Raw genomic sequence first — 13,058 nt, 5'->3', positions numbered from 1 at the left:
TATAATAGCCTTTACAAATTTCTCTCACCTGAAAACTTCACAGAAATTATGACCAATTACAAAATATATAAAATACTAATTAAAATTTCTAAATTCATGTATTACAGTAGACTGGCTAGATGGGCCTATGTAGCATTTGATCAAATTTCTAAGATAAGAAATGATTAGTATAGAAATACAGTACATACCTTTCTCCAACTTGAGTGATGCTAAATAACGAGAGGTATTAAGTGTTGCTACTATAACTCGATGGGAGAGAATCTCCTCTTCACTTGGCATTAAAAACTTTCTCACACTCTGGTCATTCTCTATCAAGCAATACTGTAAGAAAGAAAATTTAAGTGTAAATAGAATTTGAAATGCAATATCAATTATGAAATACTGTACCACATTGAGAAATATAATCCAGACACAGTACCCTAGCATACATCAGTCATCAAGATTAATTATATCCAGTAAGCCCCCTCCAATGTATTGCCCTTTATCATACATAAATGTCTTTCTCTTAACATTTAACATTATAATATACTTGAACAATGCACAATTCTAATTACACTACTTTAAGACAGAAATTAAAACATCAACCTTGCCTTTTGAACATCAGTGTGGACAGTTGTGACCCAGCGATTGCGATAATAAATACGTAAAGGTTTTGCCTCTTTATGCCCTGCCATTACATATGGGTGAAGGTATTCCTTGATGTATAAATCTGCAGCACTGAAACATATGAGACAAATTTATGTATTAAAAATTATTGAAAAATATATTTTCAATCACTGTAAGCATTTAGAAGCCAACCCAATGTAGCCTTTCTCTTTATTAATCAATAAGAGTGGTTATAACAGGGGTTCAAAGATTGCATGATGCTACTTTTGGAACCAGTGTATGTGTGTCGGTATTGAAGATATTTATTATGTCTGTGAGCTTGAAAATCAGCATCATGCCAGCTTTGAAACCCTGAACTTAAACATGTACTAAAATTCAGGTGTGTTGGGGAGCTACATATCTACCCAACACACCTGGGTTTATGTTCAGGGGTCCAAAGTTGGCCTTCAGACAAACTATAAATGTCTTATTTTGCACACATTCTCTCTCTCGTGCAAGCATGCACACATGCACACACATTGTCATTCAAACCCTGAACCCCTGATATAACCCCTTAGGGAAAGGATAATTTCTTTTTTTTCAATTATGCTTTAGGCTCTGACCTGTTGGAATGAGTGCAGATCAGGATGCGTGTGTCAGATTCCTGCAGGATTTGTTTGATGCCCTGAGCCAATGTATAAGTTTTTCCTGTCCCATAAGGCCCTGTGTAAGAATATCAAGCTCTCACCATTAAATCTCCATACAAAAACATTTTAGTAATATTATAAGTTTACACCATTTATAATAAAGAAAATATACATTCTACTTGTCCTAATGCAATTGATGCATTTTTTGCTTTCAAGCATTAAATCACTACTTTTTTAACAATATTAATTTGACAATATTACAAAATGACAATTATTTATTGGTTACTGCAATTACACAACTGTATTAAGTTCCTCAAATTAATAAGTAGCTTCATCAAAACTATGGAAACTAAGCATCTTAGTTAAATTTGCTAACTGATGGTTTCTTCTGGCAGACTGTATCATAGCACCTCTCTTTATAGCAGAAGTTATTTCAAGTATATTTGAAAGCACGGGAACACATGGAAGTATGATATTCAGCCCCATTCCACCCACTCCATCCATGTGACTAACAGACTTTCAAATGACACTTCAAAATAATTATATACCTGTACTGTACAGTATAAGTATGCAGAAATATTTTTTTCATTTAAAACTCGTGTTTGTACTCTAGAATCACTTTATATGACATATCAGAATTATCTTAAGATTGTTATGCTTCAATAAGGGCAAAAATAAAATGAATTTCATAAAATTGAGAAACTATACAGTTAACACATTTTCCAAAAATTTTCCTTCACCTTCAAGTCTGTGAGTAAAAATAAGCTAAAACCTAGTACAGTACAGTACACAAACTATTGTACACTGATAACACAAGTAAAAATTTATTACTAACCAATAATCAATATAGGTGGTAAAACAAGGCCAGTGGGTGCGGTAATGGCTACTAAAGCTTCCTTCTGTTTGGGATTCAATTTTGCATCCAGACTCTCCCCCCACTGCCTGTGGGAACAGCACATATCACTATAAATACAACAAGAAATCATGATATATAAAATTATTTATATATATATACTACATTATGTAAATTTAGACCTACTTTATTGGGTTCCATGGTATTGCAGGTTCCAAGGTGACATCTGGGAATATCATATCTAAGGATGGGAGACGATCTAGGGCAGCATGCATCTCACACAGTGGCAAACGGTTCAGCTGGAACTGTACTTCAACTGTCACTTCCTCATCATCGGTAAGACGAAGAGCAGAAACAGCCGATTCAGAAAATCTGAGGTAGATCTCCTTTTTAGTTTTGTCTTCAATGAGGACTTCATAAATTCGACGTTTTGCTTTAGTCAAATCTTTTCCCCCAACATCTGTAAAAATAAATATACAGTACAGTATAGGAGTTTATATAACATTAGCATATAGCCTTGTAATCCCTCAGGTTTACATCATACAGTATCTTCCTTAGGAGAGCTAGAAGTACTGTACCTACAGACTGATCTTAATTTCCAATATTCACATCACACGATCACTACTATCTACATAAGCATGAATCACAAAAAGGCCTTTTACACAGTTAATGACTGCCAGCCTCTCTTTAAATGGTTATTATTAGTAATTCACTATGGTTCTTTGAAAAAAAGAGTACAATTTATAATCTGTAATATGCTGAGCAATGATTCAAACCATCAAATCCAATGTTGAAGGTACAAGTCATTCATCTTTTTAATCAAAGATAATTGTACACATTTTTATTCAACGATAATCATTAATCCTTTTAACCAAAGATTAAATGTAAAAAAAAACATTTTGGAACTGTATGTGCCAAAACTCTAACATATCAAAAATCTAAATACTGTAATACCCGGTATATATAAACTGTACTCAAAACTTTTCAAATCCTATTCATAGGACTTGAGCTGTTCAGAGCTGGCACCTGGCTGTGAGCAGGAGGTAGCATGTTATCACAATTTCCCAATAGCCAAGCCATAAGCTACTCTTGTAGGTTAATAAATCCATATTTGAATCTAGATTTGCCTATAAGAGAAAACTGTACAGTATTGCAGTAAAACACTGTCTATAATAGACTGTGTACAGTACAAGGGTGTCATTGCACACCTGAGCACTGTTAAGTTCTGCCCTTGGGTGCTTATCAGTGATTCCATGTTGCAGGTCACTCACAAAGTTCCATAAAATACAAAACTTATTAGCAAACTTACCTTTCCCAGATTCAGATGATAAAGTTGAACCCTGTGAAGTTGCTTTACCTCCTGCTTCTCGTGTGTCAGTAACAGGAGCCACAAGGATAGTGCTACAATTTGATAAAACTAATCGTCCATGGTGAGAATCTTCTGAAATTTCTGAAGACACCTCCAACTTGCCAAATAGTTCTCCTGGTCGAGAGTATTTTGCAGTTGCTGCAGTTGATGGCAACAGCAAATAACTACTTGTAATCTGAAGTGTTGTTTTAATGTTAAACCTTGCCACTAGATCAAATTGAGCCAACTCCTCAATGTTTAAAAGGTCATGCAATCTGCTTTGATAGTTGCTTTTTGTGGGAAATTTTTCCATTGACGTCTGTGTCAAAACAAAGTTTTCATTTGTTGGAGCTGGATAGGCAGCCAAAATACTCTTATCATGGTCACTCAATTCATGAGGTTTAGGATAAAATGGAATAATTTCAACATTTTCTTCACACCATCTCTCACTTCTAGTCAGAATTGTGCGCTTGGTTTCCTCAAGAGCACTAAGATCCTCAACAGGAATGACATCCACACATAACCGTTGCATAAGAACTGGTTCACTGTCAAAATCAAATATAACAGCTTGACGGAAAGTTCCATAGATCATGGTTCTAAAACTGATAGTTACTTTATATTCATGAACTGACTGCTCTTGATAAACCAAAGCTTCAGCATCAGTGTTCACCCACTCCTGATTATTCTCCGGTTCACATGATTTATGAATGTGGCGATGATTATCTATGCGAGTAACCTCCGAAATTGTGAAGTGTGTTCGATGGGCATCATGAAGTAGAGACACTACCCGCAGGGGTGTAACGGGATGTAGACTGATGACCCACTCATGGCTGCTTGGCTTTTGCGACACACGTAGGTTGGGTTCCATGCTGATGTTGGTTATGATGCCCTCACTCTAAAAGTAAAAAAATAATAATAATAATAATAATAATAATAATAATAATAATAATAATAATAACAATAATAACAATAAAAATAATAATATATACAGTACAGTATCAGGGTTGGCCGATTTAAACCAAAAAAAATATTTGTTATATGGTATGTATACAGAGCATACCATTATACAGTATATACACCCGGTATATATAAATTACAAGGATTACAATGTGATGTACTGTATCTATTATATGTCCAGTACAGTACATGATACAGTTCTACCAATTAATAGGTTATGTGACATGAGATATCTCCTGGCTGTGATTTGCTAAATGTCAAAGAGTCTGAGAACTGCCAAAATTGTTGTAGTACCACCACCCTGACACATGAATACTAACCATCAAATTACACCATTTAAGCCAACTTTTCTAGATATTCTATAAACAAAAACAAAATTGCAAGAAATAGGAGTGTGTGTGCTTATGTCGCTACACACACATAATCCAGTTAAAAAACACAGCATTGCACACACAATAATTATATAACTCAAGATGTTTTACAAGTGTTTTAGTTTCCTTAGTAACAAGGAACTAAAACCTTATAGCTGTTATCTTCGTTCAATGTACTATTTCCCTTAAAGTATTTTATTTCAGTTTCCACAGTAATCCAATATCTGAGACATAAGAGAGTTTGTTTACATATTCCTAGATAGAAAATAAAAATATACAGCAAAATGAAGGTGCTAACAAAAGTTTATATTTAAACAAAACGGTCCCATTGTTAATGAAAGTTAAGGATATAGTGCAAAGGTCAGTGTGACAATGAATACATGGGAAAGGAAAATGTACAGATAAATGTTAGGTACTGAAGAAGATTAAAAAGGGTTTGGCATAATGGACACAATAATGTTAAAAGACAACATGAAGAGCAAAACACCTTACCTTTTCAGAGAGTAGAGCATCATGATGTTGTGTCTGGGAAAGTCTCTCCAGAAGCAGATCAGCATAGGAAGCACCATGCAGTTGTTTCTCCCTCGCTCGCTCAAGTTTCATAGCCCGGTATTCAAAGCGTTCCTGCCACTCAACTAGTTCGGCATCACTGTGGGCTTCGACACACTGATCCCCTAGGCGACAAGTGTGTGTGTCTTTGTAAGTGGCACAGAGAGTGTACTCGTCCGCACTCAATCCCCTGGGAGGTGGTCGGTGAGTCCAATCTCGACCCTCATCTGACATGATGGTGGTCTGATGATCCTGACTGCGGCAATGAGCCTGCAGCTCCACCTTGGTGCTGAAGTAAACATTGCAATATGAACAGTGAAGACGAGCCGGGGGAGACTTATCTTTCCTCGTGTGTGCCTTCATGTTTGGTGATTTAGGTTTGTCACTCATAACTGATGCTTCAAAAGTTAATTCACCTTCTATATCTGATTTTGGGCTTCTGGATTTATGCCTAGCTCCTTGCATCTCTCACAGATTTTCCTTTTTCTTTTTATTCCACTTTTGTTTTGAAGTACTTGCTAAACTTGCGGTTTGTTGCACTATAAGAATTTAAATGACAATTCTTTGTTTTTTCCATTTTCTATTTTGAACTGGATTTTTCACTTCATTCAGCCCTACAAGGGCTTTAGTCACTAACAACAATTACAATCTTCTCCATGTAATTCTGAAAATATCACTTCAGAAAAGTTTACAACACGAATAAAATATCCCAGGAGTGTTGTATTGTTGTGTAACAGTTTAAGCAGTACAAAGAAAATGAAGCAAGAGATAAACAATAAGCAGTCACAGAATTATATGCAGGAAGGAAGGAGCACCACTCATTTTTCTTCTTCTTCCTCATTAAGAAGTTTCGTCCATATCCAGTCTGCCAACATCTGAAATACAAAAAACAAATGTGTAGCTATTCATGATACATCCATACACTCATTCAAGTGATGTATGACAAAGAAAATTAGAGCATGAAGAATAACTGAATGACTAAAAAAAAATAAAAATTACATTGTGTATTTGTTCTTGTTTCTGGCCATCCTGTGCAGTATCTAGTGGGCAACAACGTGAGAGCACAGAGGAAAATATAAAAAATACTATACAATATATCCACTTAACAAATAATAGAGAAAACACTTGTTTATACGTGGTAGTGTTGGTGGTGGATATGATTGGTGAAGTTAGTGGTGGATATGATTGGTGAAGTTAGTGGTGGATATGATTGGTGAAGTTAGTGGTGGATGTGATTGGTGAAGTTAGTGGTGGATATGATTGGTGAAGTTAGTGGTGGATGTGATTGGTGAGTGGTGGATGTGATTGGTTAGTGGTGGATAGTTAAGTTAGGTGGATGTTAGTGGTGGATATGATTGGTGAAGTTAGTGGTGGATATGATTGGTGAAGTTAGTGGTGGATATGATTGGTGAAGTTAGTGGTGGATATGATTGGTGAAGTTAGTGGTGATAGATTGGTGAGTGGTGGATATGATTGGTGAAGTTAGTGGTGGATATTGAAGTTAGTGGTGGATATGATTGGTGAAGTTAGTGGTGGATGTGATTGGTGAAGTTAGTGGTGGATATGATTGGTGAAGTTAGTGGTGGATATGATTGGTGAAGTTAGTGGTGTAGATGGTTGGTGAAGTTAGTGGTGGATATGATTGGTGAAGTTAGTGGTGTAGATGGTTGGTGAAGTTAGTGGTGTAAATGGTTGGTGAAGTAAGTGGTGTAAATGGTTGGGGGTGTAGCTACATAGATGGGAATACTAATAATGCAGTATCTGTTCATGTCTATAAAAATAATATTTTTTTTACAAATGCAATGATTTTAAGAAACGTAGGACAGTGGAATCAGTTTCTAATAAAAATGTAACAATTTTAACTTGAACAATGACATGTTCAAGCTGGATCCTGTGATGAAAACCTTGGTGGTCAGGTCTCTTCCGGTTAATGTGCTGCCTGACCTGATCAGAGGTGACCGCCGTGGTGATGGGTTCTTCTCTGTAACTTCACTGAGAAGAGTGACTGTTGTTACCAAAACTGTTTTGTAATAAACATTTTGTCTGTCAATGTGGGTTTCTTCTCATAATTAATGCAGGATCAGTAACAGAAATTATTTTTTTTAAGTTTTGATTCTTAATATTCCCACAATGATCACTTTCTAACCTGATAGTCACCCGAGATTGATTTTGACACAAAGTGACCCAAGGACTCCCCCCACCCTGGGCCCCTCCCTCACGATGCCACTGAGGTGCAGTAAACCAGTACCTTTGACAATTCTTCTTTGTGTGTGAGAATTACGATGTCATTGGCAAGGCGGCTGGCAAAAATTGGCGGCTGGGCCTTGCTAGCCAAATCAGGTAAAACCACTCATGATGTCAAGATCAAAGAGGAACCATGTACTGTATATTGGGTGTGAAGCCATTATAAGATAGTAACTGTAAGTGTTATTTAAGCCTACTGCCATGGAAATTATTGACAGTAATAAACATGGTTAAAGAGTCGGCTACAATGAGTTCATGTATACTGTAGTAATACCAGGCATGCCACTCACAAAACCAAAGTTGTGGTGGAAATAAGAGAAAAGGTCCAGTGGTTGCTGTCCGGCCAGTGTGATATAAGAACATAAGAATGGAGTCACTGGGCAATACAGTATGGCAACAAACTTAGTTTGTATATTGATTAAGGTATTTAATAAGATATGATTTTCTAACATAATGTACAGTAACATACCTATAATGTCATGCTACTGTATATTGTGTTGTAAATCTGTGGAAGTCATGTACTGTACCCTACTGTATTTTTAATTAACAACCACCATCACTTTTTATTACCTCACTGGTTAAAGGTGTTTAAAGAAAATGTGAAATTTTTCAAGCTATAATTGTGACTTTTCTTGTTACAGTACTTTATTGCCATTCACCCAAAATCCATACCCCTTCCCTCATAAAATCCTGGATCCATCTTAAAGTTAAAAATACCATAAACAGATGACACACACACACACACTATAATGGCAATCTATTTCAGCCATATAACAGCAAAAGCATAACTAGGTTAAATAAAAAAAAAAATGCAAATTTGAAGAGGAAACCAAAGTAACACCATTCTACTTAAACTCTTTTCAGTAACATTGGGAGAAGCTTATAAATCATTTGACTGGGAAGGTTAAAATATCACCAATGTTTAACAAAATCACTTTTGTTTCCCTAACATACAACCGTTCAACAAACTGGAGTTAAAAATTCATAACAAGTTAAATGTGGCAAGTCAAAGGGTGGAATTTATAATAAACTCAACCAAAAATAATGTTTAGTACTGTATATGCACAGAAGGAAGGAGAGACAGAGCAATTACTATAAGGTGGCTTCAAAATGTTGTGGTATCACATAAAATAACAACCTTGAAATGTTATAGAGTGCTGTACAATGAAAAGATTATTAACAATAACATTATGAACAGGTAGTGATTATTATAAATAAATTGGGAATTTATGAAACGAATTGCACAAAAATTAAATGGAAAAATATTCAGTGGTTTAGTTTAAAATTCTGTAAATACTACAACAAATTAAAATCTAAAAAGAATGTATATTTGAAGTACTGTAATAGCCCTCAAGAGCCCCACCTGTAAACATGACTTACGGTGGTGTCATGCTGGTGGTCAAAAGGGATGAACCTGGAGCAGCAAGAAGCAGCACGAGACTCATCCTTCTGACCGCCAAGGCTACAGATTGAGAAAAGTCATTCTCCAGCTTTGCTACACAATCCACACAACAGTATGCTATTATCCTCAGTGTTCTCTGCAACAAAAAATATCCAGAATAAGTACATCACATAAATTTTCATTAAAACCTGTGTATCACCTCCTTATCTGAACTTAAGAAAATGGGAATCATCACCTATACAGTACACACCAAATCTATATCCCTGGAGCTACAGCCACATAGGTCATACTTGAAATATATCAATACTCACACCTGAAATTTTAAGTGACATTACCACAAAACATGGAGTGTACCCAGTATTTACATTAAAATGTTTGTAATAGAAATTTGCAAAATTTCCATTAGCTGTAAGTTCTTACCGGATCGTACAATACTGTAATGTATTTAGGTGCATTAAGTTTATTGCCACATTGGACAAAACAAAAATAAAATTTAGGATAAATATTGATAATGGGAAGTTTGACCTGTATTACTTATTAATAAAATTCAATATTATGGCAAGTGCTAAAAACAGATTGTTTTTATTTTTCAAAATAACAGTGCACTTTCAGTGCTTTGATTACTCAAAATAATCTCATTTAAATGCAGTACAGTAAACAGTTTCTTCCCAATGAGCAATCCTCTTACAATTCATGCTCTCCAACTTATCACAGTACTGTACGTACTGTAAAATTACCCAAAGGCAATTTCACACTCAGCAAGCATGAATTTTTCATTTCTAACTCTTAACCCCTTCACTATGGGGAAGTCACTTTATATTTCATTTGGCTACATAATGCCAGATTATTTTATTCAGCAGAGAAGAGACCTCGTACACAAGTGGTTAAGGTGCCTAGCATAGGAAACAATGAAGCAGTACAAAAACTAGCCATGAGTCACATAAAGAGAAGAGGGGGTAAGAAGGAAGAATATACCATTGTGATATTGTTTAGTGATGCTTATTATTAACTAACCACAGAAAGACCTTATAATGAAGTGAAGGAATATCAAAATCAACATACATTGATACACAAGTTAATAGAGGAAAAGAAAATTAATACAAATATGACAGCCAGTTTGACATCAGGCCCCTGATGGCTTAACCAAAGACATTAACAGGATGATAAATTATTTCTTACCATAAAAATATCCCCTGAAGAACAAAGATATGCAATTTTGCCACATTAGATGGCAATACTCTATGTATGAACACCTTTCAGGATCCTTTCCATACAAAAACGTCCAGGCAACGTTAGGTTTAGGTGTTTAGGTTAGCTTAAGTTAGGTTAGGTCAGGACTGTGTAGCACTTATCAACAGTGACTCATAAATATGGCATCATCATGAAACCAGCAGGTGGCAGCATCTTTATTTATGGTAAAATCTAGGGAAAAACCTGAATACAAAAAGTCCTATTCCTCCACATGATTTGCATTACAGTACTGTACAGGTATCCATTGTTATCCAAATGGATTAGGTTCCTTAAAAGCCATTCACATATTGAATATTCAGATAGCTTGTGAATAATATATTAAAAAGGAAAAATAGGGTTTGGTGCTCAAGACAAATTATCACAGGTTTGTGGGGTCTCTTGCCAATGGTGAGGGTAGCAGAGCAATCACCACTATGCTTGGATGCCATTATGTACAGATTCACAAAAGGATGGCATAAACACAGACGGATAAAGAGAGCACTTTGGTTGCACCGAACAATGAGCGAATGGAGTGAGAGAGGACATGAATAGGAAGGAAAGGGGGGCAAAATGGTCAATCCCCCAGCTGACTCCCAGGCCACACCTAGTGCACAATTTCAGTAGTCAATCAGACCAACATGTGGATAAGTGAATATCACCTTCGGTAAGCAAAAAAGAGATGTAAGAATAGAATATTCGAATAAGCAAATTTTCAAATAGCAATCATTTGGACAGCGATGGATATCTGTACAGTACAATATTACTGATATAAGAAAAAGTTTTCTTCTGGAGATTTTTCATTTGGTAATTGGATAATGCGAAGCCTTGTTCTTTACTATTACCATGTACAGTACTACCCACCACAATTATGGTTTGTTTTCAATAGAATTTTCAATTAAAAATAAATTGTAGAATGCAAATCCAATGCCAGAACAAGAAAAAAACAGCTTTGGATTTACTTCATATACAGAAAATTAGTTTCATTGACAGAAATTCCTTTTATAAATGATAATATACTGTACAGTAGATGATAACTCTAACATCTTAGGTACAGTTAGATAGTTTAGGGCAATTTTTTTTTTAACAAATATTCCTTGACCTTGGCGAACGATTCAACCAATTTCTCCTGGCAGCTGTAAAATATTGACACCCTAATCTACCAAACCTAACCTAACCTACAATCATAGTTACCAGCTTCCATATAAAAATAAACCTGTCTTTGAAAGATATTAATGTAACATCCCAGTCACGCCTGATATAAACAAAGCAGCAATGGTTTTGGAGTTCAGAAGAAAGTGCAAGAATTATATTATGAAAAATTAATTCCTCATCCACTTATTATGAGGTAAGAAAGCATTTATCTCCAATTGATACAAATCACCAATTTGCCAGTTCTTGCATGCAACCATAGTAAAGCACATTACTGTACAGTACAGGATATTACCAAAACAAGAAATGCCCCATTATGCAATCGCTGTGGCTCATTCCCTCTAAGCCCCCCCCCCCAAAAAAAAAACCAATAAGGAATCACTCTCTTGTCCATTAGAGTACCGTACAGTGTACTGCCGAAAACTAAAGGAAGAGCTTGCACAGCTGGGTACCCCGGATATCTAATGCAAGAGGTTGCACAGCCTGGTACCCGCTTTCACAAGACTTATGTTCAGGATATTTATGTTACAATAGTAATATTCCAAGTTTGGTTTTGTGTTAAGATATAACAATACAAGATAAAAATACTGAAATCCATTTTCATTAACCAACACTTATCATCACAGCAAATAACAAGTATAATAACTGAGGTCTAGTAATCTTTATTAAAATAATCTAATTTTAAAGGAAACAATACTTAAAATAATATAACCCAACCTGACTCATCCCAATCTAACCTAAACTTCAATTCCTGGTGGCAGAATCAAACAGGGAACTAGAAAACAGCTGAATAAAATACAGTACATTAAAATCATAAAAGTTATAACAGTAAGATTTAGAATTTGCTGATAACATTAGGGTGAAATTATCGTTTCGGTCATGCACCGACCTTCCAAAGGTCAGAATCATTCAAAACACAAAAAAAAACATTGGAAAAATAATTTCAACCTAACCTAAACCTAAATTGGCTGCATGACCAAAGCGATAATAATACCAATATTAGCTGTACTGTATTATGAAATTAGCCATATCTAAAATGAAATCATTTTTTGTTGGCCTAATTCAGCAAAGCATTATACATAATCCACAGCCTAATTGCTGTTTCTTATATAAGTTCAATTATGGTTTTCCTTGTTCTAACATCGAATATGAATTTATTGCAATTAATCAAAACCTAGTGAAAATCATGAAGAAAAAAAATATTAAAATCATGACACAAATATTTCTCAATTTTTATTTCAACAATATATACACGTGGTATGAACCAGTATTATTTCTACCTAATTGTACGTTAATTACCGAGTCTGTAATGAAGTGTCTAGATCTGTTTTTATTCCCAAGCTTTACCGGGTAGTGACTTACTGTGTACTGTATAGAGAGGGTGTTCTCTGGACACTTACACTGCCCCTCAAGGGAGTGTAGAAACGTCTCTCCATTTTAAACATAGCATCACACCATACTGAAATAGCTGTCTACGATATTTTAAGCCTTTCATTAAAATTCTAAACATCTATTATTTTTCTTAGAAAACCAATGTTATGATCTACGCCCATCAACTTCACTACAGTAAACCACGGAAAATAAGTTGTAAAATAAAAATAGATTCCTCTACCAAGTCACAAACGTAGGTTAAAAGCATAACTTACAAAATTGAAGCATAAACAGCATTAATAACAAACTGATGTGTCCAGGATGAAGCTCTTACACTGAACATAAACAATCA

The 13,058-nt window shown here is 35.3% G+C and overlaps 1 protein-coding gene across 3 annotated transcripts in view; it reads right to left on the bottom strand.

Annotated features, from left to right (window-relative positions):
- Positions 1–13,058, bottom strand: part of LOC121873261 (probable helicase with zinc finger domain) — a 39,737-nt gene extending 26,679 nt beyond the window's left edge. For 2 of the 3 annotated variants that reach the window (XM_042376686.1, XM_042376687.1), the window contains exons 1-9: positions 12,982–13,058; positions 8,935–9,092; positions 5,254–6,185; positions 3,395–4,328; positions 2,272–2,545; positions 2,068–2,195; positions 1,209–1,308; positions 591–717; positions 189–321 (exon numbers count right to left, since the gene is read on the bottom strand). In XM_042376686.1, coding sequence (XP_042232620.1) covers positions 189–321; positions 591–717; positions 1,209–1,308; positions 2,068–2,195; positions 2,272–2,545; positions 3,395–4,328; positions 5,254–5,775 — 2,218 coding nt within the window. In that variant the 5' untranslated portion in view covers positions 5,776–6,185; positions 8,935–9,092; positions 12,982–13,058. The remainder of the gene's footprint in view (positions 1–188; positions 322–590; positions 718–1,208; positions 1,309–2,067; positions 2,196–2,271; positions 2,546–3,394; positions 4,329–5,253; positions 6,186–8,934; positions 9,093–12,981) is intronic. The other variant, XM_042376688.1, reaches the window with a different exon arrangement.

The sequence above is a fragment of the Homarus americanus genome, unplaced genomic scaffold, assembly GCF_018991925.1.
Source record: "Homarus americanus isolate GMGI-L3 unplaced genomic scaffold, GMGI_Hamer_2.0 scaffold32929, whole genome shotgun sequence".
Taxonomy (NCBI): domain Eukaryota; kingdom Metazoa; phylum Arthropoda; class Malacostraca; order Decapoda; family Nephropidae; genus Homarus; species Homarus americanus.
This window is presented reverse-complemented; position numbering and strand designations above follow the sequence as displayed.